The following is a 25,908-nucleotide window of genomic DNA, read 5'->3' on the forward strand; positions in this document are numbered from 1 at the left end:
GCGAGGCCTATTGATCCTCTGGTGATGACATTAACGTCCTCAGAACTGCCTGGGAAGGAGCTACCACATGCATTTATTTTTCCACTAAAACTCTCAGATTGGCTAATAACGTGCCTGTCAGCACCAGTGTCCTGCCTGCTCTGACTGCTTCAGAGGGGAATCTGGGGGCCCATAAACAAATAATAACCTACCCAAACTGAGGTCTCTTCCTTGTTCCTACTAAGATTCAGTTCATGCCCTTAAGCAAAAGGGCTTCTCTTTCATCCAGATATTCAGTTTGCTTTTCCGAGTTGCACATCTTGATGCCTTTGCCATGTATTTTGTTTTGACCTCAATGATTTCTTGAGGCCACAAGTTCCAAAGGTTAATTGGGAGCTGCATGAGAAATTATTATCTGTATTTGCTTCCAATTTGCATTTTTTCCCCTTTTCTGTGTAAGTCCTTTCAGGAGTGGTGAGTGAGAGAAGCAGTGTTAGTCTGACTCTACTGAACCTTCACATGGATGCTCCTGTGAAGGCCATTTCAGCTCAAAGAGCCTGAGCCCCCTCCTTCTCTGTGCTTCCTCCTACCCCTTTTCAGGCTTTTCATTCATGTGTGGTCACTTCATTAAATAAACAGCAGTGCTTTTGGGTTTTGGGTTCTGTTCTACACAGGTGCTTTCTCCCTGTCAGCGTGTCAGGCGCAGGTTTGCGCTGGCCTCTCCACGCGGTGTACCCCGGACACCCCCACTCCGTGCCCCAGCCTGGGGCCCCAAACCCCTGGATCCCAGTGTTGCTCTGGGATGGTGTGTGTGGGGCCCTGCATGCCCCCCATCACTCCCCGGGGCTGGGGTCAGGGCACACGGGGGCACAGCCCGGCATGACCCCCCATCTCTGTGTGCACTGTGCAGGCTGCTGCACCTTCTCTGGGAACGCTCTTGCGTTTGGTTACCAATTAAGCTGAAGCATTCTGGCCTTTTCCATCCCCTTTTCATGGTGATGAAGGTTGAATTAGGGCTGAGTGTTTGGGATTGTTCCTTGGCCTCCACTGCTACTTTGCTGCCTCCTTTGTGGCCAGACAATGGGATTAATTTGGCCTTTGCCAGCCCTGCTCAGCGCCAGCCGTTCCACTTCACTTGCGCAGCCTCCTCTCCCTTCCCGAGCACCTACCCCGGCTCCTGCTGTTCTGTGTGTGTGGCGTGGAGGGTCGCTCGTGCTTTGATTTGTGTTGGCCTGGCAGGGTCAGGGCCCTGCTGGTCTCCTCCTGCTCCAAGGGACGTGTCAGGCGAGGTGACCGCGCGTGGCCAGGCGAGCCCCTTCCTCCCGCACAACCTGGCAAGGACTCACCTTGTCACATCCAGGGCGGGCTCACGGGCGCTGCCTCCAAGGGGTAATCATGCAGGCATAAATTCGGAAAGTTGCTAAGCTATGAGCAGTCTTATGAGCATTAAAAGTGTCCTCTCTGCCAGAAAGGTCATTCATAACTTGGCTGCGCCGCTGATGTACAGTCAGTGATATTGATTGATTAATGTATAAAAAGCACCAAATCCATTTGCTTCTGTGAAAGAGAATAAAGTGCAGTCGACTCTCTCTTTATTTTCACCTCATCCTTTTGTTTGAAGGACGTTTTTTTTTCTCTTTTTGTTTTGCCAGCTAGGTTTAAGGGGGTTACAAAAAGCCAGTTTCTGCCAAGTAATGCGTTCACAAAGGGAACATTGATTCACATCAGTGTCGCTTGAATTACCCTTAAAGGTTTGCCAAGGAGTTGTTCTTATATTAACCTTCTGTTCATCAAAGACGAAATAAATAAATAAGTCATAAAATCAGCTTCACTGCCCCTGCTGGAGTTGGATGCAAAACAGGAATTTCTCATGTTTGGAATTTGTGCTCCAGGTGCTGCACCTTGGCCCCTCTCCCCAGGCTCTTGGCCTTTTCCCTCCTGCAAAGCTGTTCCCCCAAGGCCCCAGTCTGAGCTGGGATGAGTGTTGATGGTTTTAGGGAGGGGGGCTCCTGCAGGGTAGTATTTCCAGAAGGATGTTGTATAAAAAGTTCACTTAATCATTGCAAGCATAACTAGAATGATTTCTGTGCAGGACACTGAGGCCCAAGGCATTCTTCCCTGGCCAGGGTTGGCATTCTTCTCATTCACCCAAGGTCTTGTTTGTTTTTCTGGACTTATTGGGCCACTGGTAATTAATTATGTGGTGTTCTCATTTTCCTCTAGTTGATTCTGAAATGGGAGGTACCTTGGTGCCCACGGAGCTTTGAGCAGCAACATTTCTCCTTCCCCTTTGTTGGGGTGCCGGCATTGTCCCTGTCCATCCCCAAGTGCCCTTGTCCCCTGTGCAGGCAGTGAGGGGCTGCAGGTGTCTGTTCCTTTGGCAGGGTGGCTGCCCCATGAGTCCCAGAGATGGCTGTCCTCTGCAGCAGGAGCTCTGTTGCTTTTCTTCAGTGCTGTTTAACCAAGCCTCTGTGTTTTCACTCAGTCCCTGTTCCAAAACTGTGCAGTGCTGGAGCCACAGAGGAGCTCAGCTCCTGAGTTCTGCTGAGACCTGTGGAAGCACTGTGCTGGCTGCAGCATGAGCAGCCTGAAGTGCATGGTCACATGCACCCGTGGTGTCCTGGTGGTGCTCTGCACTGGTGCATGAGGTCCCACCAGCCTCCTCGGTGCTGCCGACATGGCGCTTTTATTCCAGCATCTCTTACTGGTGAAGAATGATGGTGATTACCCTGCCAGCTGTGAGGGTGCATGCTGGGGTGAACACCAAAAATGGCAGCGTGCAGGATCCCTGCAGGATGTTCCTCCCACACATCTCTGCCTCCTTTGGCTGTGTGGTGTGTGTGCTGTGCTGGGCCCTGGTCCTTGTGCTGCCCGCTCCACGTCCCCAAGGGGCAAACCCCCAAACCCAGGCACGGCTGACAGCAGGGCATGGCACCTCACGCCCCCAGGAAAAGCCTTTCCCCCCGTGACTGCTGTACAATCCAAAAGGAGAATCGTCCTATTTTTTAATCTTTTTCTCTGGTTGTGGGAGCACTGCAGCCGGCCGAGGCCCCCTCCCCCTCTGGCGAGGCAGTGAGGATTGGATCAGATGATACGGAGTGTGCATGCTGAGAATGAATCCATTTTCTCTCCTCCATCTCCCCAGAATAAATTAGAATTTGCCTGATTTAATAAAATGGCTTCATCTCTCTGCCATCTTTTCTGTCTCCCATGCGCTCCATCCCCACCCCCACTGCAGAGGAGCAGCTCTGCCTGCTCGGGTCCCGTTTGGGGCCGGCCAGGCGGCGCGTGGCTCAGTCAGCACCGCGCTCCGCCCGCCAGGATTTGTCCCTGCGTCTCCGTTTCCTTATTGTCCAAGGCAGTGGCTGTGATTGCTGTTGAGGTCAGTGTAATTTGCTGTCCCTCCCTGGTGACCCTGGCCTCGGCAGGGCTGTGGCAGCCGTGCAGCGTTTGGGGCCAGGGAGGGGCTGGGCACAGGCGCTGCCCAGCCCAGGTGTGCCCCAGGTGCTCTGTGAGCAGCACGCGCGTGTGAGAGCGCGTGGAGCGGGGCTGAGCGCTGCCACGGACCCCGAGGAGGGGGCCAAATTTAGGTGGCCTCACTACAGCCAAACCTTCCTCTCTTGCCTGGATCTGGTGCTTTAATTCCTGTTTCCTAGGCTGATTTTTTCCTTTGCGTTCTGACACTAATTGCACCAGGCGCGTTGGGAGTGGCGGCTGCTGAGCGGTACCAGCTAAATGTTAAGAAAGGTTTTAAAAACAGACTGAACTCTTCCTTAATGAGGCTCAATCGTGCTCTCCTCCGGGTGGTTTTGTTTTGCTGATCTGTCAGTTTTTCAAGGATTTAATTGCACTTTTTTCATATTAGTCTTTGAAATGGGGCTAAGCAGCTTTCTCTAAAATGCAACACAAAAAGGAGGGATGCTTCCCTATTTTCTTGCTTTGCTTTCATCACTCCAGGATCATCTTCTGCCACTGGCACCGGGGACCCCACAGTGATAAAGAATAAAACATGTGAGAGCACAAGTGAAGGGCAGGCTGCACTGCTGTGATGGTCCCACAACTGGAAACCCTTGCCAGTGGTTCCCTTTGCTTCCCGCTCCTCTGGGTGTCTCCAGCTGGGTCACTACTCATGCTAATCCTGGAAGACTTTCCTAATGTTGGGTTTGAAGGCAGAAGCAGGAGGCAAAGGCTGAACTGGCTTGTCCAGTGTAGCTCATTTCTGGCAGAAATGACACAAAAATGAGTCAGACCCAAGCAGTGCTACAACACTCTGGAAATGGTCATAGCCTCCTAGACAGTGGAGCTACAGAGCCTCTGGAGGCCTCTGAGCCCAGGCCCTGCTCAGACACAGGCCGGCCAGAGCTGTCTCTGCTGGGGTCTGCAGCATCCCCAAGGTGTGGAGACCCCCCCAGCCTCTCTGGGTCCCAGTGTCCAGCTGCTGCAGCGCTGGGATCCAGGGCAGGGCATGCCAAGCAGATGATGCTGCGATGGGAGGAGGCAGGAGGGAGCAGGCAGATGTGTCTGTGAGGCTATTATCTTTATGGTGTAGAGAAAACATGTTTGAAGCAATCAGCAAGGAATTCTTAATGGCTTCACTTCCTCTGCTCTCGTGCCCTCCTCACGGGACAGGTTGCACAGCAGCCACGCACTGCTTTTAACCAGCGCTTTGTTTTGCAGAGATGCACAAAGCTGCTGCTGAGTTTCCTGAGGATGCTGATGAGCAACAGAGCAGTGAGAGCTCCAAGCCACCCAGCAGTGACTCTCCCTCCGTAGCCTGCAGTTTATTTTTACATCTCTTTGCAATTACATTTCTTATTTTTTCCACTTTTTCTTCCTTTCCTCTAGCTTTGTTTCTTTTCCTCCTTCTTCTTTTTTCATGTTTATCCCTTAAATATTTCGGTCTCTTCTTTCTAATCTCAGCATAACAGAGCCTGTTTTCTTTTCTTGTTCCGATGTGTGCCTGCCTCCCTACGAGCTCCCAGCACACCTCTCATGAGGATGTAAAATCTAAGAACCAGATCTTTGAGATTTCAAAATAAAATAAAAGTAAACTCTGCTTTAAAAACACTTTAGCAGGAAAGCCAGGCTAATTGTAAATCAATGAGTCTTAAAATGCAGCATTGATCTCCAGTTAGAAGTTTGAAGGGGAAAGCAGTAATTACTGTACTGAAGGTAGATTTTTTTTTTTCTCTTAGCAAGTTCTGGGCAGAAGGAAGGCTCATTAGGGCAGCACTTCAGAATCTGAGTAATTAGTTTAAAAAGTACTTTTGTGGTGTTATTCCCATGGCTAGAAATTATTGGAGTCTTCACAGATTTATAGTTCTGCTCTGATAAAGTTTGATTTATTATTGTGTTTGGTGGGGAAGATCCTTGCTAGGCAGTCACCTGGGTGAAGATCTGGAGTGGGGATCAGGCCAGGAAGAATTGCTGTGGGTACGTGGGGCCTCTTGCCAGCAGGGGAACCTCAGCCCAGTAGGATGGGATTGGGTGCAGCCTCCTGTGACATGGTCTGCATTTGCTCTGGGAGGTGGGATAGGGCAGAAGTATCCTGGGCTTGTTGTTCTCTAACAAAATTATGCTAATTTGGGGAACTGACCCTGGAATTAGCATTAATCCGTGTGCAGGAAGGCTTTGCAGCATGGCTGGTGTGCCCAACTGTCCTTGGAGAGCAGGTTTGTGCTCCTGCCAATCTCCCCAGTGTGTTAAATTGGGATGGTTGCACAGTCTGACTTGTCAATCCCATACCTCTGGCTGTGGCTACTCGCCAGACTCTATAAATATTTTCACAGAAATGATTCAGTTTGCAGGGACTGTCATAGATCTGATTCTGCAGGGGAGGAAAGGGGAAGGTCTCTGGAGGCAGAAAACCCTTGTGTGGCAGAAAGCCTGCTGGGAAGTCAGCTCAAGAAGAATTAGAAACTCTTTAAATAAATGCTTACTTGACATGACTCTGTCTCCCCCAGTCTAACAAGCAGGGAAGCGAATGGCAGCCGCTGGCCAGAAATTGATTGCATTAATTGATATGCCAATAAGAGAGCTTGTTACATCCGCCATTGGTTAGGAGGCCGGCTAACAAGTCCCGCTGATCAATGGAACCAATAAAGATTTCATCCATTAATGAGCAACATGGTAATTAATGTTATCCATAAACCAATTAGCCTGGGTAGCTAATGTGCTGGTTAGCACAGTGAGTGGTGGAGCCGTGGGTGGGCACAGGCCGGCTGGTGCACAGGGGACATCACCTCCCCTGCACAAAGGAGACATCATCACCTCTGCTGTGGAGGGGACGTCCCCTGTGCAGTGTCACCACGGGGCTTGGGGCAGCAGCTAGCTCACTCTGGGCCTCCCAAAGTGAGGGAGCTGGGAGGGTGGCTGGTGGGATCGGTCACACTGCTGGGAAAGGGAATGCTTCTCTAGACTTTCAAGGCACTTTCAATTATTACTTTCAGTTTTTGGAACCTTTGTGTAACACACAGGCACCTTTCACACTTCTTACATGTTTTTGGAGAAGCGCAGGTTTCCGTAACTTGTGTTCCATGGTGTAAGGCAGCATTTGGGTTCTTGCTCTGTCCCCGGGAAGCTGCTGGAGCCCCTTGACCCGCCACTGACCGCAGGTGCTGCTGTGCACAGCCCTGCACTGGGCTTTCCCACACCACCAGTACCAGTAACAATGCTAACACAGGTAACACAGTGTGCAGGTTAAAGGCTGCTGCCTAAATCCACTTGCCAGGGGCTTGCCCCAAGTGCCAGGACCACTGTGGCATCAGGACTGTCCACAGGTATCAGGACAGGAGGTGCAGGAGCAGCCCCAGGCCCTGGGCAGCATCAGTCTCACAGGCTCCATTGTGGAGTTACCTTGGATTGTTGGATATTGACCCTGGGAGACCTCTTGTGGATTCCCTAATTGAAAATTAATACCAGATCAATGCCGTGGGCAATTTGCATATTGATCATAAACAACTTTGAAGGCACCAAGTGTGTGTTGGATCGATGCTCTCTCGAGCAGGCTACAGGGAGAGTGTCCCCGCGCCTCGGAGCTTCTGCTGGCCGGCTTCCGTGGGGCTGCTGGGGCAGGGACGGTGTGTGCCAGACTGGGGGCACAGCATGGCGCTCACAGCCTGCTCCTGCGGCTCCCTTTGGGTGGGGAAGGAGGGCGTGGGCTGTTTGTTTGCTTATTTTAAACCAAATGGCCACAGCCCAGAGGCATCCCAGAGAGCAGGGACCATCACCGTGTCCTGGGCACACAGCCCTCCCTCTGCGCCTGCCGCGGGTGGCCTGGCACTTTCAGTGGAGGTTTTCAAAAGCAGAGGTGCTGTTTTTCTGAGGACACCAGAAGGGAACTCGGCAGTGTTTCTTCCCTAGCATTTTCGTCTTACATTTGCTCTGTGAGGGCGGTATTTAGACCCTTCTCTCTCTGCTCAGGGCATTCACTGGTTATTTCAGAATGGTTTTGGGCTGAAGGGAGCAAATATTTTATATCAAACTCAAAAGAAATCCTAAAAACTTAATGTGACAATCTGTAACTCATCCTTGGAAGCTCCCGGCACAGAGGGATTCCTGTGGGCGTGGAGATAGAACATTTGGACGGGCACTGCAGTGTGCAGCACAGGCAGCGCCTCAGACCCAGCCGGGGAGCCCCCTCTGGCCTGGCCACAGACAGAGCACAGCGGGCAGAGAGGGGGCAGGACTGGAAACCCGCATCCCAAAGTTGCCACTTATTTTAGGAGCAGCCGGCAGCTCCAGGAAGTCGCTGTGCATCTGATTAGCGCGTTACGGGCCTTTCATTGACTCGGCTCTGCCGTGCTGATGAACTGAGGCTGGGGACAGGCGCCTCTAATTGAGAGAAATAAATTCTTATCACAGGCCTCTGCTGGAGTCACCACCTGTGCATGCGCCTTGCTCCAGGTTCCAGGAGTGGATCCAGTCCCCAGAGCACCTGACGTGCCCTTGTTAGTGGGAAGGAGCCAGGCTCGGGGACTGCAGACCCCAAGCACCATCCCGGGGTGGCTGAAAGGTTCTGTCCGCCCAGTACCATCGTGTGTCTCACTGGGAGCTGCTCTGTGCTCTTCCCTTTTCCTTGATCCTCTGTGTTTCACTTGGGAGCTGGAGCAGCCATTCTCCGCTGCTACCTGAGGTCTGGTGACGAGTGGAAGATCCTTCCCCAGTGTGTGTCAGGAGACGTGGGCGTCACAGGGGAAAAGGTTTTGTGATAATGCAAAAGAAATAAGAATGAAGGTATAGTTTCCTTGAAAATAAACCCATCTGCTGTTTTAAATTAAAAGGGAAGAAAAAAGGAGTGAGGGGTCAGCAGGGCTCTGCAGCTCACGGTGGTGCAAGGCCGCAGTGGGCAGTGCCATCCCTGCTCAGTAGGGCTGGGCTGGGCTCCCCTGGCTGCTCACAGCCCATCTGCTTGTTCAGTGGGGCAGGGCTGGGCTCCCCTGGCTGCTCACAGCCCCTGTTGTTCTGTCCATTCAGTGGGGCTGGGCTGGGCTCCCCTGGCTGCTCACAGCTCCTGTTTGTTCTGCCTGTTCAGTGGGGCTGGGCTGGGCTCCCCTGGCTGCTCACAGCCCCCGTTGTTCTGCCCGTTCAGTGGGGCTGGGCTGGGCTCCCCTGGCTGCTCACAGTCCCTGTTGTTCTGTCCATTCAGTGGGGCTGGGCTGAGCTCCCCTGGCTGCTCACAGCCCCTGTTGTTCTGTCCATTCAGTGGGGCTGGGCTGGGCTCCCCTGGCTGCTCACAGCCCGCTGTTCTGCCCGTTCTGGGCCGTGGACAGGCTGCCCCGTGAGCGCTGCGGCGGTGGGGAGCGAGTGGAAAGGCTTCACTTGACATTCCCTGACCTCCCAGTGCAGCTGAGTGCTGGAGAGCCAGCGCTGAAATTGCAGTCGCTTTCAATTACCCGAAGCCAAGAGAGGTGGAGAAAAAGGGGCTGTTGGCTCCAGGAAGCTGAAGTCGGTGCTGCTGAAAGCTCGTTAGTAGAAGGGGAAAGGCAATTACTGACGTTTTGCCAGTGCCACTAACCCAAACGCAGGGAGGAACATCCCAGGCCAGGCTGTGGCCATCCCTGCCGTGCAGGGTGATGTGGGACCCCCCAAGCATGCCCTCGAGGACAGCTGCGTGGCTGCAGAGCTGTGGCGTGTCTCCCCTCCGTGTTCTCCTCAGCAGGTGTTTGTTGTGCGTACACGAGCTCACTTGTGTTACCTGCTCCCTCCTGTGCACCTCCCCAAGTGGTGTTTGGTATGGGAGAGCTCTCAGGGTGCTGGCACAGGGGTGGTGGCATGGCAATGAAGACTTGGAAGTGGGGCTGTGTCTTCGAGGGACTGCCTTGCTGCCGTGGCCTCCGTTCTTCTGCAGTGAAGTGAGACCATGACCATTCACACCAAAAACTTTGGTACTGCAGCTCTACCAGGCCGTCTTTTCTGCCTGGTGAATCTGCACAGGTATTGCCCTTGTGATACCAAAGTGTCTGTCTCGCCTGCTGGGTGTATTTGCCCTGTCCTTCTCGGGGCTCCTGGGCATGCTCAACCCCTAACTCTGAATTCTCTTGCTTCCCTGCCCTGGACCAGCCTCACACTCCTCTCCACTGCCCCATGTCTGTGTTGGGAACTTGTGGTCCGACGGGCTGCTGGGATATTTCAGTGGTTCACTGCAGTTACGGCTTTCCCAAGTTTCTAGCTGAGCTTAAAAAAACTCCAAACGTGCTGAGATTGGGAAGCAGTTGGGAAGGGGGAGAAAGAGGGTCAGCAAGACATTAATTAACTTTTCCTTGGAGCAATACCATGGAGAGAGAGAACAGAGTAGGAGTTGTATATTTAAAAAAAAAAAAAAAAACCTAAACAGAAAGAGGACATTTTAGTGTTTCATTTAAGTGTGGTTTGTGAGGATGATGGGTTAAGGTTGTTGGGAGCTCTCCTGTGCATATTCAGCCCCTAAGGCTAAGCATGAATTAATTATAGCTCATTTTTGTTACAGTTACAGTGTTCTCAAGATGTACCTTGCTGCAAAGTTGCTAAAGTTGGCTATTAACTTCAGCTTGGCATCAGCACTGGTTTTGTTTGTGGATCTCTGCAGCTTTTCTGAAGTGAACCTATATTCCCAGTGAGCAGAAAGCATCTCTTGCTCTACTGGCACAATCTGGTGAGGGCCTGCAGTGCTCTTCCCCCAAGGAACACGTGACAGGATAAGGGGAGACAGCCTCAAGTTGTGCCAGGGGAGGTTTAGGTCGTGTATTGGGAAAATTCCTTCTTGGGAAGGGCTGTCCGACCCTGGCACAGTCTATCCAGGGCAGTGGCAGAGTCGCCATCTCTGGCAGGATTTAAAACCCATGTGGGTGTGGTACCTGGGGATGTGGGTCAGTGGAAGCTTTGACAGTGCTGGAGGAGCAGTGCGACTCAGTGATCTTGGAGGGCTTTTCCAACCCAAATGGTTCCATGATTCTGCAAAAGCTGCCACTGTCTGCTGGAGTAGTTCCACCACACGTTTTTAGCAGAAGGCCAGGGCTGCCTTCCATCACAAAGTGGGGCTGGGCACCCGTCCCCCAGGCACCTTTCCTGTGCTCCTGCCTTGCCACTCCGCCATCCGACTCCTCCATCTTCTTCCTCCCACGGGTCCTGATGTCTCTGGACCTTTGTCCTGCAGGAGAGGTCCTGTGTGGAGACTGCTCCGTCCTCTCCCTGCAGACCTGGAGATGGGCTCTTTTGTTTTGCTGTTTGATCTGTGTGTTTTTGCATGCATCTCCTTTCCAGCTGATTCCAGTTTGGAGCTAGGTTAAACTGTGCAAAATACTGTTTAAAAGAAAAAGAGAAAGGAACTTGTCAAGATGCATTTGTTAGATCACATTTAAAATGAAACAGAATTGAAGGTAGTTTTTGTCCAAGAAAGGGGAGGCTGAAAAGCCGTCAAGCCGCAGGAGAAAGCCCCTCCTTTGTTGTCCTCCTGACATTGAAGTGTAATTTTTCATGGTTATTTGGACTGGAAAATGGGGGGAAAGGGAGAGATGGGCTTGCGATTATTTCCCATAAATGACAACACAATCACATCACGCTCCACTACAAACATGCTCAAGGAATTTGCCTTTTTTTTATGTTTCATGTGTGAAAATAACAGCAACCTTTCTAGTCCTACTGAAATTAAAAGGGGTAAGTCCCTGGTGGGTTTCACTGGCTTAAAATAAAGCCCGGTTTTGAGAAAACATGGACAGCCTTGTTCCCAGGGAGTAGGAGAATGGTGATGTTCTCCCTGGGAAGGGGTTCTTGGTTGTGCATGCTCCATCCCCACATGTGTTCAAGGCCAGGGTGGATGGGCTTGGAACAATCTGGTTTAGTGGAAGGGGTCCCTGCTTATGTCAGGGGTTTGGAACAAGATGATCTTGACGGTCCCTCCTAAGCCAAAACAATTCTGTGACTCTGTGATGTCTGTGTCAGCTGAGCACGCTATAGTCAGCAGTTTGTGTTTGTCAGTGAAAGCAGCAGAGATGCTCTGGCCATGCTCTGGAGTGCAGCTGTCTGGGAAATAAGTGTCATTAAACCGAGGTACATGTAGTATTATATTGTCTTCCTGCAGCCCTTTGTCAGGTGGGACCCATGCACCAGCTTTGCATCCAGGATGGAGCTCCGTGGCATTATTCTCGTAACCTTGCTTGTGCTGCCTTTGCACTGCTTGGAGTCCTGCTTTTCCTTTCAGGGAACAGTAGGAATGAACAAGCCGATGTGGAGTAATCCCGCTAGGAGCTGGCACAGATGGAGTTGCAGCACATACGTGTGGAGTGGGAGCTGAGGTCAGACCCCCACCTGGGCTCTGTCTCTGCTCTGTTAGCACAGCAGAGTGCTGGGCCAGGGGCGTGGTGTGAGCTGGGACTGCCCTCCCTGTGCTCCTGCTGCCCCTTCCTCATCAGCTGCAGCAGGCCCGGCACAGTGAGCCTGGCACAGCTCGGGGCCAGCCGAGCTCGTCCTGGGCTTCCAGCATGCAGGAGGGAGGGCATCGACCCACTGTGGGCCTCCCTCCTCCACATGGACCCCAACCTCTGCACAGGGCCGGGGGGCTCAGGCTTACCCCAGTGACAGCAGCTGGGCTGTGGGTCAGGCTTACCCCAGTGACAGCAGCTGGGCTGTGGGTCAGGCTTACACCAGTGGTAGCACTTGGGCTGTGGGTCAGGCTTACCCCAGTGACAGCACTTGGGCTGTGGGTCAGGCTTACACCAGTCACAGCAGCTGGGCTGTGGGTCAGGCTTACACCAGTGACAGCAGCTGGGCTGTGGGTCAGGCTTACACCAGTGGTAGCACTTGGGCTGTGGGTCAGGCTTACCCCAGTGACAGCACTTGGGCTGTGGGTCAGGCTTACACCAGTGACAGCAGCTGGGCTGTGGGTCAGGCTTACACCAGTGGTAGCACTTGGGCTGTGGGTCAGGCTTACACCAGTCACAGCACTTGGGCTGTGGGTCAGGCTTACACCAGTCACAGCACTTGGGCTGTGGGTCAGACTTAGGTGCTGGGCCCAGCCCAGCCAGCTCTCACCTCCCCAGCAGCCACGGATGCAGCTGGCAGCCACAGCTCAGGCCTGTCTTTCTGTTGGCTTTTTTGGCTACTTATCCTGAAAAAGGGAGCATCACAGATTCTTTTTGTTCCAAAGGAGAGACCCTGTGTACAATTAAAACTTGTTTCTGGTAAACCTCATTCCAGGAAAGATGAGCTTTTAACAAAAGGCTTTTGACAGCTGCAGGGTATTTCATTTTTTTAATGCCGAATGAAAAATCAATACATTTTTCTAGGTTATACATATTCAGAACAGGCTTGATATTTCCATTATAATGGAAAATGGGTGTCTGCACATCTCGCCTGTCAGAGCTGCACCGCCACATTTTCCAAGCCACTGCTAAATATTTCAAACCTGATTTGATTGTGGTTCATGACAGCTAATGTTTCTCAGCTCTCAAGCCTGCCGGAGGGTGGAGAGGCAGCGCACGCTCTTTCCCATGCCTACATTTTCGCCACCCCAGAAATGCCCTTTATCCCTTCGGATAAGAGATCTGGGTTTGTTAAGGAAAACCTGGCTGGGAGAAGAAAAGAGGTGAGAGGTCGAGCTGTTCAAGCTGGTCTGGAGCCCATCAGTATTTGCTGACTTCTCCAGCTCTCAGACTTCCTGGGTCTGGGAAGGGACGGATCTCAGTGGTGGGATCCTGTGCACTCGCATGCGGCGGTTTGGTCCATTTTGGTGTGTGACTGAGTCAGAGGTTCCCTGACCTCTGCAGAAGTCAGATACTTGTGATTTTCCAGACTCTTCTCCTGCTCTTCCCCCTCCTCCCCCTGCTTAGTGAATGGTTTAATTTTAAATTAAAAGGAAATACTGCTCTCTAAAATGATTTATTCATGAAGGAAGCAAAGACTCTGCCTAGGATTTTGTGTGGGGCAGATGGATTGAGATGGGAGGGCAGCTCCTTTGGCTCCAGGGGCTGCACTTCTTGCTCTCAGTATTGACCTGGGCCCTGGCAGTGGGAAAATTCCTTTTTAAAGTTATTAAAAAACCACCATGGACTCAGGGAGCTCTGGCATGGGAACCTGTGCACAGTGTGTGTTGTTTGGATTTCCCAGGGATGTGATTCCCCCGTACAAATCCCACAGCAGCAGCTCTTTCACCTCTGAAGTCCAAACAGAATGTGCAGCTTTGGGGAGGAGGGGTCAGGTGGTAGCAAGAAGGTTGTGGTGGTTTGGAAGTAAGTTCCCTATGTCTTGCTGCCCACTGCTCATTCAGCCTCAGGAGCTGGTCTTGGGGTGGTCTGCACACTGCTGCAGGGGGGTCCTGTGGGCCATGTCATGAGGACAGTGGTGGGCTCTGCTCCGTGCACTGACTCCAGTTAGCAGTGGCACTGGAAGCTCCTTGGGGTGTGCAGTGGACTGAGGGGAGGAGCAGACCTTTCCCTACCAGATGTGCTGCCAGCCTGTTCTCAGAGAGGGATGCCCAAAGGAGCTCGGGGGATGGATGGTTGGGTGCCTTCATGCAGGTGTTTGCTTTCCAGACCTGGGTGGAGGGTTGGGTGCCTTCACGCAGGTGTTTGCTTTCCAGACCCGGGTGGAGGGTTGGGTGCCTTCACACAGATGTTTGCTTTCCAGACCTGGCTGGAGGGTTGGGTGCCTTCACGCAGGTGTTTGCTTTCCAGACCTGGGTGGATGGTTGGGTGCCTTCACACAGGTGTTTGCTTTCCAGACCTGCACCGTGCCGTGGAGCTGCCGCTGTGGCTCAGCCGCTGAGCTGACTTCACAGAGCGTGGGCACAGAGTTTTCAGGAGCAGGCCTTGGCTGCTTTTACTGTCAGTGCCGAGGTCTGCTTGGCAGGAGCTGGGTCAGACACGGGTGTGAGCGCTGGAGGCAGGTTCTCAGTGGGTCAGGGCCCACAGAGCCAGCTCGGGCGGGTGGCTGTCCCCAGCGTCCCTGGGCGCAGTGGGAGCGACGGTGGCTGCACCACGGGCCACACTGAGCATGGTGAGCAGAGCATCCTCAGCCTTCCAGAGAGCTCTGCTGGAAGGGGATCACCAGGCAGGTGGGGTTGGTGCTTCCCCCTCCCCAGGGCTCTGTGCCAGAGGCCCTGGCAGCAAGGAGCTGAGCAGGGATGGGACAAGGACGTACCCAAGCTGGTTCAGAGTCTCCCTGGGTACGTGTCTTAGTCTCCGCTCCCTTCCCATCCTGCTTTAGAAAAATTACTTTTCAGAAAAAAGCTCAGGGTGGAGCAGTAGGAGGTTTTGCAGCTGGATCTGCTCCCTGCCCTCTGCCTGGCAGAGGGTGTTGAGCCAGGAGCAGTTTGTGTCTGCAGAGGGGAGCGTGCCTGGGGCAGCACTGTGGAGTGCTCATTGCCAGGGATGTGGGGGCTCAGTCCAGGCTGGTGGTGGACGGACACGAGGAGCTGCAGCCCCAGCTGTGCTGGGGACTTGCTGTTTGTAGCCTTGTTTTTTAATCATTTTCTCCCGTTATTGGTATTCATAGCTCACATTTTTCCGGTTACTGTCAGCCTGGGCTTTCATCCATTTTAAAGAGCTATTTTTTCCCTTGTTGATGATGATGATGGTATAAAGACAGATGGTGTAACTGCTTATGAATGTCCTATTTTATTCCCCTCGAACCAGACAGCACACTGGAAGACACGTATTATTTCCACATGCTCAGGTTAGAGCCCAGACAGCGGCTGAGCCTGGCTCGCCCTTCCTCTTCCTCCCATGCCGATGCTGACACCTCCGGGTCGCAGCCGGGAGTGCCGCTGCGCCAGGCGCCCTTTGTTGTTCAGCCGGGCCGGGGGCTGGAGCTGGGGCTGGGGGCTCTGGGCTGGGGGCTGGGGCTGGGGGCTGGGGCTGTGCAATGGGGGGCCAGGCCCAGGGCAGTGGGTGATGGGCTGCGGGCCGTGGGCAGTGCGCGCCGTCTCCTCGTGCTGTCCAGGGGGCCCTGGAGCACCTGAGCCGGCAAAGAATGGTTAAAATGATGGTTTAAATTAAATATAGAAACCCATTACCAAAGGTTTTTAATAAAACCAGCTAAAATCTGCTTCCACAGCAGCTGCCCCAGCTGAAGGGACGCCCTTGCCCTGTGTGAAGTGGTTTGAAGGCACCAGGGTGGTGGGGTTGGAGTGGGGATGGTTTGTTGTGTTTTTTCCCTAGAGTGGAAAAAAGATTGGGATTTTAATTTCTGAAATGTGAGCCCAGCTGCTGGTTTCACAGCCCTTCTCCCAGCAAACTTGAGCACTCAGCTCACATGGCAGACTGCCCGTCTCACCCCTCCACCAGTGATGTGTCTTTCTACATGTTGGATGCCTTTGTCAGCACTGCCACCCATCTCCCCTCTCACTCCCAATTTAGGCTGTCATATCCTCAAACAGCACTGCTGAGTATCTGCAAGCTGCTAATATATACTTTTAATCTGAATTTCTAGCCCTGTCTTTGTTAGGAGGAGGATGGGGGCTGGTGCTTGAACCTGTTAGGTGGTGCAGGTAAATCTCAGGGTTACGTGGGTTCATGGCGTTTACCATGACCAGATAATGTGAGTTAAAATTCTAAACTATCCTGCCTAAAAATGGGTATAATGGCCTAAAAGTGCCTCTTTTAGCCCAGTGGTGGGGTAACCCCTGTCAGTTACAGGGACTGTACATTAATACCCATAAGAGCAGATGATAATGTGGCTGTTACACCCTGCTGCAAGGGGTCTGGCAGCCAGGGTGCTCTCACCCCCAGAGTCCCACCTGACGAGGTGCCTTGGAGTGGAGCTGCACACACGCTGTGCCCATGCTGTCCTTGTGGGCAGCACCATGGTGCTCCATGTTTTGTTCTGAGCTTTCAGAGCTTCTCTGAGTGTTTCCTCCGTGCTTTTGCACCTGCATGGTGCTGCCCGGGTTTGCAGGCTCCTCCTCTTGCTGGGATGAAGGCAAGGCTGCCAGCGTCTTCCTCCTGTGCCTCATGTCTGGGCTGGGGCTGCAGCAGACCAAGCTGCTCCGAGCTTGGTCTGGGCAGGAGGGATGGCATTTGTCTGCAGTGGGCTCTGGCATCTTGGTGACCAGGGTCAGTGCTGCACCCTGTCACTGGGTCTGAAGAGCTTGAGGTGGGGATGAGGAGGAAGGATGAGGCTGAAGGTGCTGGAGGCCCTGGTCACTCAATCATGCTTCTGTAATCCCTGGTGTGGCTGGGTGGAACCTTATTGTGTAGAGAACCATGTCACTGTACATGACACCAGGGGACCTCAGCAGCTCCAGGTGGTACAAGTAGGCAAGGTTCTTTGTTTTGTCTTCATCTCTCAGTTCTTTACAGTTTCTGTCTTGAGCAGTAGCAGGTGTGCTGGGAGAACACTGGGTGATGTTGATAACCTGCTACCCAACACTTGTGCACAGCCTTCGCTGTTGCTCTTACTCTTTGGCAGCTACCTATTCTTCTGTACTGCCTTCCATGTCTGTGTCACACTTTCTGCTTTTCTTGTTTCAGAAGAACCCAGTGAAGATGTGGAAGGGCCCAATGAAACAGCTGGCGATGCTGAGGAACCTGCTAAGGAACAAGAGAGTGGAGGGGACAAGGACCAGAGTAAATGGACAGGTATGATTCTGTGGTTTAGCTGACGTGCCGTTTGGTCCCTCATTTTCTTCAAATCCAGGAAGGGGAGGTGGAAAAAACAGTGGTCCATAAAACCCTTTTTAGCTGACCACAATGTGGCGGTGTCAGTGTGACATGTGTCATCCTCTGTGAAGGCTTTGTGTGTGGCTTCTCGAGGTCCTCAACAGTGGGAATTGTGGTGGTCAGGCTGGGCCGTGGGTGCTCTGGGGCTGGACCTGGGCAATGGGGATCAGCAGAGGAGAGGAGGGGGGAGAAGGGGCAACCCCTCCTGCCAGCAGCCAGCACGTGGTTGGGTTATATCATTTGATGATTCTCTGGAGAGGGCCATCCATCTTCCACCCTCATCTGGTCCTTGCTGCCCACTTCAGCCTGGGTCCAGAACCCGAGGTGCTGAAGGTGGCATTCATTCTCCTTGGCCCAGGACACAGCAGTTGTGGCTCCAGGTCCCGTTTGGTTGGCAGGCCCAGTGTTGGTCAGTGCCATGCCTCAGAAACCCTCAGAAACGCTTCTCCCAGGCAGCCCCCTCCTGCTGCCTTCACAGCTGCCTCTTGGTGAGCCCCAGACAAAGACACTTCGCCTTAAATTGTCTTCCCAAAATGGAATGTGGTATTTCACCTCAACAGTTACAGTCTCAGCCCATCTCGGCCTCAGTCAATGGAAGATGTGTCCCAGCTGGAGAGGAGAGCAAGCTGAGCCCTGTGGGCTGTTGAAGTTTGTGCTCTCAGTGCAGGCTGTACTCGCTGAGGTTGCTCTGTGTGTTCCTTCCCATCACATACTGATTCTTAACCTGGAAATGCAATTTGGCTTGGCTGTAGCTGGTTTTTAGTCTCAGTTCATTGTGTGGGATTGTGTGATGCTGAGCACAACCATTTCGTGAAGTGTCACAGATGTAAGTTTTGTTTATTGATTAAATCTCTTCAGGGTAAATAGTGCTCTTTGCCCAAACCTGAAGCACTTTAAAAGGCTGATCTGTGTGCAAAGATTATATCTCAAAATATATAAGGAAAAATAAGGAGCTTACTTTTTAAACCGTTTTCTGTCCAGAAACTCTGAATCTGGGTGGTTTAATTTCTTCGTCCTGCCAGTGAAATTCGTAACCCAGTGTTTGTGAGCCAAGGAGCAGATCAGAAATGGGACAGCTCCATGGGTCTGCGAAGGGAGCTGTGTGGGGAGGACACAGAGCAGGTGTGTGAGCCCATGGAGCATGGGACCAGCCTTGTGCGAGCCAAGGTGTGTGTGATGGGCTGGCACTGAGCTCAGGCTGCTTCCAAGCGTGTAACACCACCACCCTGAGCTTTAAAGCCAGCTTGTGTTACCAATTGCTGCTGTCCAGCCAGTGTGCAAAGGAGGCACCACACCTTGCTCTTGTTTCTGCTCTTGTCCCTCAAGGGGCATGACTGTGTTGACAGTCCTCCTGGACCTCAGACATGGGAAGGAACAGAAACTGGGTCAGATTGTACGTGACAGGCCCAGAAGAGTGCAGGGACACGAAGACCTGGTACCAGTGGAGCCGTGAGCAGGGAGGGGAGCAGCAGCACCGGGGAGCTCTCCTTGGAGGAGGAGGAGGAGGCTGCTGACACAGAGCAGGAGGGGGAGTCTGTGACCACAGTGTCATAAAGCTAAAGAACATGAAGCCTTCTTTGCATTTGCCCTCACTGAGCAGGGCAGCACAGGCTGTGTCAGCAGCAGCCTGGGAGAGCCTGGCCCCGGCCACCAGGGAACTTGGTGATGCTGAACGTTGTGCCTGGCCTGCTGCCCTGTACCTGGGTGCTGGGACACTGCCTGGAGCATGCCAAACCTGCCAGCTGCTCTCTTGTGCTGTGCAGGGGAGAGGGGAGGTGCGGTGAGGGACAGGCACGGGGCTTGTCCCTGACTGAAGGGGGGGCTGGGGAACCACGCACCTGCCATCTCTGCCCCAGATTTTCCCGGGAATTGACCAAACAACTGTTTGTAAGTGCTGATGGGAAGATAATGAGATGAGGAACAATCGACACAGATTTGTCAAGAGCAAATCATGTCAACACGACCCAATTTCCCTTCATGTGAAGAAGGTCCTGTTTGGAGTCAGTGTCTCCTTGGGAAGGCTTTCGATGCCACTTTTCAGGACAGACTGAAATGACGCACAGACAGTGTAGGTGACAATACTGTGCCACTGGTGGGTTCCATTAGTACTGGAAAGCTCTCCATTCCTGAGCTGGGGTGTTGGGGAGGCTGAGCAGCAATTTCAGAAAGCCCAAACATCAGGAAAAGCCCAGAACAGTGCAACATCAGTCAGGAGGAGAAAGTGGAATGAACAGGCTTATTTGACCCGAAAGAAGACCAAAGAGGAGGACAAGATAAGTCTTGTGCATGAAATGCTTCTGAAAGGAAGGAAATTACTTGTTCTCCATGTAGAGGATACAGACAACAAGACACAAAGGGCTTAAATTGAAGGGAGAAGGATTGATGTTAGATAACAGATTTTTATAAGTCCTCCTGTACAGCCTGTGGCTTAAGCACTGGAGTGGGTTTTCTGGGAAGGTTCCTCAGAGGTCCTTCAAGAAGATTATAGAGGAGCTGCCATCGGGAGTAAGGCAGGCCCAGTCTGTCCCACTTTGGATGGACTGGCTGACCTTAGGAAAAGCCTCTGAGCCAGGTGTGAAGATGGAGATGGGAGCAGGAGAGGTGTGGGCTGAAAGCCAGTGATGGGGCATGTGAAAAGGGAGGGGCACAGACTTTTTGCTGCTCACCACCTACAATTTGATCCTTACGTTCCTCAGCAATTTACTCCCCTTTGTGCTTTGGTTTCCTCACTGTGCACAGGGGATTTATTTCTTCTACTTCCTTAAAGGTTTTCAAGATGTGTAACAAGACAGTGAGTTCCTTTGCCCATCTCCCTGCCCCAGCCCAGGGGTGAGTGTCTGCACCACGGTGGGTACAGCCCAGGTGCAACCTGTGCTGGGGTTACTGTCAGCACCAAGGGAAAAACCTCACTGTAAACTTGTCAAAGTGTCTCAACTGCAAAATAAATGTATTGATTCATTCTTTATATTTATTTTAAAATGCAATAATGTGAAGCAGAAACATTTTTTTAGGTGATACTTTTCAATTGAATATACTCAGGGAAAACTCCATCCCATAGAAGAACTCATTGGATCTTGATTTGTAGAGAAATCTCTGTGATTTCTGGAAGGTTCTGGAAGATGGCAGTGCCCCCACACTGGAGCAGGGAGATGCTGTGTGCCTGATGACTCATTGTTAGACATTATCTTGTCATGGCTAATGTGAGATTCAACACAAGCAAACCAGCAAGAGGGAAAGGAATTGTGGCTGATCCCAGTTCCATTTTTAAGGCAGGATGTAGATGATGGATACTCAGCTGAAGCCCTGCTCCTTGCAGTACAAGGCCTCTCAGATTTGAAGTGGTGCTGGTTCATGTCTCTGATGGAGAGCCCGTCACCAGCAGTGACCCAGCTACCAGAGGCTTCCTTAATGCACTGTCCATTGGGTACATGGACAATATCAGGGGTTTTTCCACAAAAACAAGAAACAAAGTCTACTTAAAATATAGATTGAAATGAAATCTTTCTGGAGGACTGGCCTGAAGGGCTTTTATTTTTGTTAATGATTTTTTTCTTTTTTTCTTTTTTTTTTTTGTCCGTGATGCTCACCTAACAGAGCAATTAGTGCAATGGACCGTCCCTGATTCGAATCCGTGGTAGATTGCTATTAAAGGAAGTATTAATGGGCTGCTGAGAGCTGGGAAATTGTTGCAGAAAAGTGTGTTTATGGAGTATGGTGCTGGCAGGCATGATTTCAATTGGATTTGACATGTTTAACATAAATGTATACTGCACAGCTCCTGCAGTTTATGAATAATTCCTACAGGCCGACTGCCTTTCTAATTACTGAAATTGAAAAAAACAGGTCAGGCACATCCTGACGGAAATCTATTCCTGCTCCTCCCCCCGGCTGCTTTTTGCTGCTTTTTTTTAATATCTGGCGTTTGTGGAGCACTTAATGGCCGGGATGTTCTGGGGGCCTGAGAGGCTGGGAGGAAGGGGACGAGGGCACGATGGAGCCGCTCAGCACTGGCGCCCGAGCGAGGGAAACCAGGGAGAGGGGATGGGAGAGAAGGACAGGGAGGTTGCCTGTAACTGTGTTTTCCCAAGGATATGTGAAGCACAGAAGGCTCCTGGGTGGCAGCTCCAGCCCAGAAGTATGGCTGGCTCCATGCAGCTGCTGGCTGAGCTCGGGGCAGGCTGGGCTCTGGTGGCATTGGAGGTGCTGCAGGAACTGCAGTGGGCTGCAGGAGAGGTCTGTGGTGCCAAGCAAAGCCCCAGCTCCAGGAGCCCCTGGTGCTGCTTGGCATCTCACAGAGGCATCTGCTGGGTGTTCCATGTTCATATGGAGCAAGGCAGGGAAGTCTGGTGGCGGCTGGAGCTTCTGGGTATGAATATTTAATAGTAATTCAGCCGTGGGTACTCGCTGCAGGTGGGAAGGTATGACACAGCATTAGAAAAACAAATTATTCAGCCATTTTTGGGGCTGTGAAGCAGGAGTGAGGATGGGTGCAGAATGCACCGAGCATGGGGCATTAACCTGTCAGCTGAGTTACTGTCAAATACAGAGCTGAGAAACGCTGCAGAGCAGCAGGTAGTGCACAGGCCTGATAGTGGGGCTACAGCAGCTGATTGGAATGGAAGTTCCTTCAGGGAATGGGGAATTAAACAGTGTTTGGGGAGGAAATGTTGGCTGCATGTTTCTGAGGAGGTGGCAGGGCTGCAGCAGCTCTGGGTGCCCCGTGCCCTTCCCCAGCAGTCCATGTGGGCTCTGGCCATTCCTGCATCAAGGCAGATTCTGGAGAGTGGATGAAACAGATAAACTAGCCCTGGATTTCAGGAGGCACACAGGTGCTGTGAGGGCACAGGGGCCAGAAGCCTCGGGCATTGATGGCACAGGGCTGTGTGGCACAGTAGCAGCTCCCACTGGTCCGAGGGCCAGTGCTGAGTGATGGCTCCAAGAACAACTGAGGTGATTTGAGGAAGGAGGCACAACCAAATACAGAATGCTATTTTCCATCAGGCAGTGAAAGCACTGTTCCCTGCTCTTGCTGAGAACTTTCCCAGGCCAGCAGCTGGATTTCATGGCAAGGAGTTTTTTGGAGGCTGGTGGTGTTTAAATCAATGGCAGTAGCAGAAACCCCACTGTAAATTTCTAGGGCAAGTGGCAAGCTGGTTTACGGAATGCAGGGAGATGAGAACCTCTGGCTTACGGAAAGCAGCATGAATTAATAATCATTTAATTGGCTTTTCCATTATGTTGCTTGGTTGGGAGATGGAAGTTTAGATGAAGGGACTGTCAGTGATACTTTAGCTAAAAGAATCTGATGGGTAAGAGGTGGGTGGTGACTTCCTTCCCACCAGGATGGAGAGCAGCATTTTAGGGGATCTGTGTTGGCTTTGCCTCTGGAACCAGCAAAGGAAAGGCCCCTACTTGCAAGGAAGTGCCCATCTCACCTCTGGAATATACCCAGGGAGGATCTCTCCTCCTCCTCAGGAAAGCAGAAGCTGCTGAGCAGAGTGAAAGATCAGTAGATCTCCAGAAGTGCTGTGGCAGCCCCGCCCCATTGCATTCACTTTAGGGGACATCTGTTGGGAAACACAGGTCTCCCTCTTAAGTCAGTGAATCTGAACTAAATCCATTTAAAAAGTCAAAGTAATAACAATACTATTTGATGTGCAGATGTACATCGCAGTTTAAAGCAAATTCCTTTTTCTGCCCTGCGGGGCCTGGGCCTGGAAGCAAGATGCTGGCACAGGTGGTGTCTCCATGTGCTCCAGTGTCACTGAGCCCTTCGAGGCCGTGGCCTTCGGGACATTTTGAGCTCAGGACATTCTGTCCTGTCCTCTCTGCACAGACAGAAGGTCCCAGGCTATGCTAAGAGTTCTGCAGGCAGAGCCAAGCCATGTTCTCATTTCTCCTGGTAGCAGAGAGTTCTTAATTCCTCTGATCATCTGTGATGTGGACTGAATGTGTCACTTTGTGCATTTGACTGTTTATCAACAACAAACTTCAGTCTTGGTGTTAAAATTCCCAGCTGAGCTGTCAACTCAAAAACTAATACTTAAAATATCCTATGTGCAACAAATCAGTTATTCTTGGGTCTGGACAATCATCAATAATTCTAGTTTTGAAGGATTAAGGTTATGGGGTTGAACTAAGTGATTTAATGAAATTGGACACTTAGGAGATGGTACATCTTAATTACCTGTTACTAATTCTAAGCAGGCTGCTTCACAGTAGAAAGGAGATGAGAAAATACCCTGCTGTGACTCCCAAGCTGATGTTCAGCAGTCTGGGGTAGCTGATGATTGGGCTGAATTCAGTCACTGCATCCAGAAACACTGCACTGGTGAGCAGCTGGCAGTGGTCAGTGCCCAGTGCAGGGACAGAGTGAGGACCAACAGGAGCTGCAGTCACCCCCTAGAGAGGTCTGAGGGGACCCGAAGCCATGGCTGTGCCAGACCACCCTGGCACAGCTGGGGTCTCCAGCTGCTCTTCCCAACACCCAGCAGCCCGATGGGGGCTGGCTCGTCAGTGTCTGAGGTCACACTGAGGACTGGACAGTGCCAGCAGTGGTCAGGCTCCTGACAAGGGCCACTCACATCACACAGGGCTCGGGCAGGGCATTTTCAGGCAGGGTGGTCCTTCACCCACCACAGTGCTGGCTCCTGGTGATGGTCTCTCCTCCCCAAACCCTCCAGGAGGGACTGTGTTGCTCAATGGAGGAGCAGCAGAGTGGTGCCATGTTCCCAATGCTCCAAGCACATTTATTATAGGAAGCAGGGAACGTCAGCTCTGGCCCTGCAGACATCTTAAAGCTGTTTCCAGTTCTGAGCTGCAGGGAGAGTCTCGGTTCAAGCAGGGAGCTGGGCAGAGCAACCCATCATTCTGTGAGGGCAGAGCAGGACCTGTGATGGTGTTTGTCAGTCAGCACTGACACTGCGAGCTCATTCCAGCCCTGGTGTGGGTGTTTTTGTGGAGTTGGCAGCACAGCAGAGTCCTGGGGTTTGTACCCCAGGTGCAGCCAGGACTGTACCTGCACACGTGGAGGCTGCTGCCCAGCCAGGCATGAAGCAGCAGGCATGCAGCCAGTGGTGCTGTGGGGAACAAGATCACTTCCAAGCCCATTCCCTATGGACAAGCCTACCAGGAGAAATTCAGCAGTCCCAGATGAAATCCTCTAATCCCTGCCTCCCTCTGGCAGTACTGCTACCTGTACTTGTTTTCCCTCTCCCAGAACTTATTTTGCCTCTGTTCAGCTGAACGCAGAGATGGGGACTGGCAGGGAAGGTAGTTAGGAACAGGAATTGTATTCTCCGCTGTGATGCAGTACGTTTGGAAATACAGCTCGTGCCAGTGCACAGAAAGGTCTTTGGGTAGGAAGCAGTTTGCTGGGATCTGATTCTTGATGGTATTGTCTGAAACAAGGAGCAGATACCAGCGGGTTCACAAGTTGAGTAGGAGAAAGGGGGAAGAGTATGGGGGACTGGCCTGAGAATGCTACAGCGCCTTGTTAATCGGCAGCTGATCCATCATATTAAATATCCAGCTGTCAGATATTACCTTTCAAGTGAAAATGAATAACTCCCATTAAGGGCAAAATGGGTTTGAAGTCGATTCGAGACAGATTAAAGTACCGTTATGAATGTGTGTTCGGGGAGGAGGAGACGGGGGCTGTGTATAATATACTTGTCCTTACAGTTTTTAAATAATAGATGTCCCACAAATTTATGTACTGAAGGCAGCCAGGGTTCGGGGGAGGAGAAAGGTCAGGGATGTGCTTCTCCCAGTGCCACAACTCGTGGAGTGTTTTGCTGTTGACTTTAGGGTCATTTGCATTTATCTGTTTGGCTGAACAAAATAGCCTTTTCTTGGCTTATCACAGTGGGAGTGTTTGGGTCCCCTTGGCCAGGTCCTGCCAAAATCCCAGTTTTGGCAGGACCATGTGCTAAGAAGCACCAGGTATTCTTCTTCCTCTGGAGGCATGGGCTGAGCCAGCCAGAGCCATCCCAGCAGCACCACTGCTGCCAGCACGGGTGCCATCCATGGGGCTGACAGCCACAGCCACCAGCCCTCTCCAGGGCAAACACATTTCACAGTGTCTGTGTGTAGAACGTCCTGGGTCAGCCAGGGGTGTGAGTTCTACCTTACCAAGTCCAGCTGCTCCTGGAGGTGACACATGGGCTTTCACCATCTGGCCAATCATTTGTGTGTCCAATGCAGCTGCAGGCCCAGAGTCTCCTGCACCTGCAGGTTGCAGGCATCCCCCAGAAACAGCTGAGATCTTTGTGCTTCTGGCCACCAGTGACACAGTTCCAGTGCTGTGGGAGATCAGCGAGAGGGAACTGGTTTTGGCCTGGTGTGCATTGAGGACATTGGTCAGTCCTCAGATTCATCCTCCTCCAAGTCCTTAGGGTGTGTGTCACGCAGTAAATGGAAGCCCTGTCCAGCCTAGGCCTCTTTGGGGTGTCCTGATGTCAATGGCTTTCTGTTGCAGCACCAGCCAGCCAGCCGGAGAAGGAGCTGACAGAGCCCCCAGCATCCTCCAAGAGGATATCATTTCCCAGCAGCTCTGAGTCACCTCTCTCCTTTAAGTGGTCGAAAACTTCAGAGGAGACCAAATCAGAGCAGGTAAGGCAGAAGAACCCGTATCTCTGTGCAGGTAACGTGTTTCCAGTGTGCCAAAAGCAAAGAATAAAATGGGAAAAAGAGGATGAAAGGCAATAACTGGTGGTAGAAGGCATCAAATTATTGAAGCCTGGCTGTAAGAGAGGAAAGTAGCACCTGAAAGAGCTGTGTGATTCATTTGTCTGCT

General features: G+C 52.0%; 1 protein-coding gene across 4 annotated transcripts in view; it reads left to right on the forward strand.

Moving 5' to 3' along the window:
• ZFHX3 (zinc finger homeobox 3) overlaps positions 1-25,908 on the forward strand; it is a 382,144-nt gene that overhangs the window by 336,834 nt on the left and 19,402 nt on the right. For all 4 annotated transcript variants that reach the window (XM_041400380.1, XM_041400385.1, XM_041400384.1 and 1 more), the window contains 2 exons: positions 16,923-17,030; positions 25,591-25,724. In XM_041400380.1, coding sequence (XP_041256314.1) covers positions 16,923-17,030; positions 25,591-25,724 — 242 coding nt within the window. The remainder of the gene's footprint in view (positions 1-16,922; positions 17,031-25,590; positions 25,725-25,908) is intronic.

The sequence above is a fragment of the Onychostruthus taczanowskii genome, unplaced genomic scaffold, assembly GCF_017590055.1.
Source record: "Onychostruthus taczanowskii isolate IOZ18803 unplaced genomic scaffold, ASM1759005v1 scaffold18, whole genome shotgun sequence".
NCBI classification, from domain to species: domain Eukaryota; kingdom Metazoa; phylum Chordata; class Aves; order Passeriformes; family Passeridae; genus Onychostruthus; species Onychostruthus taczanowskii.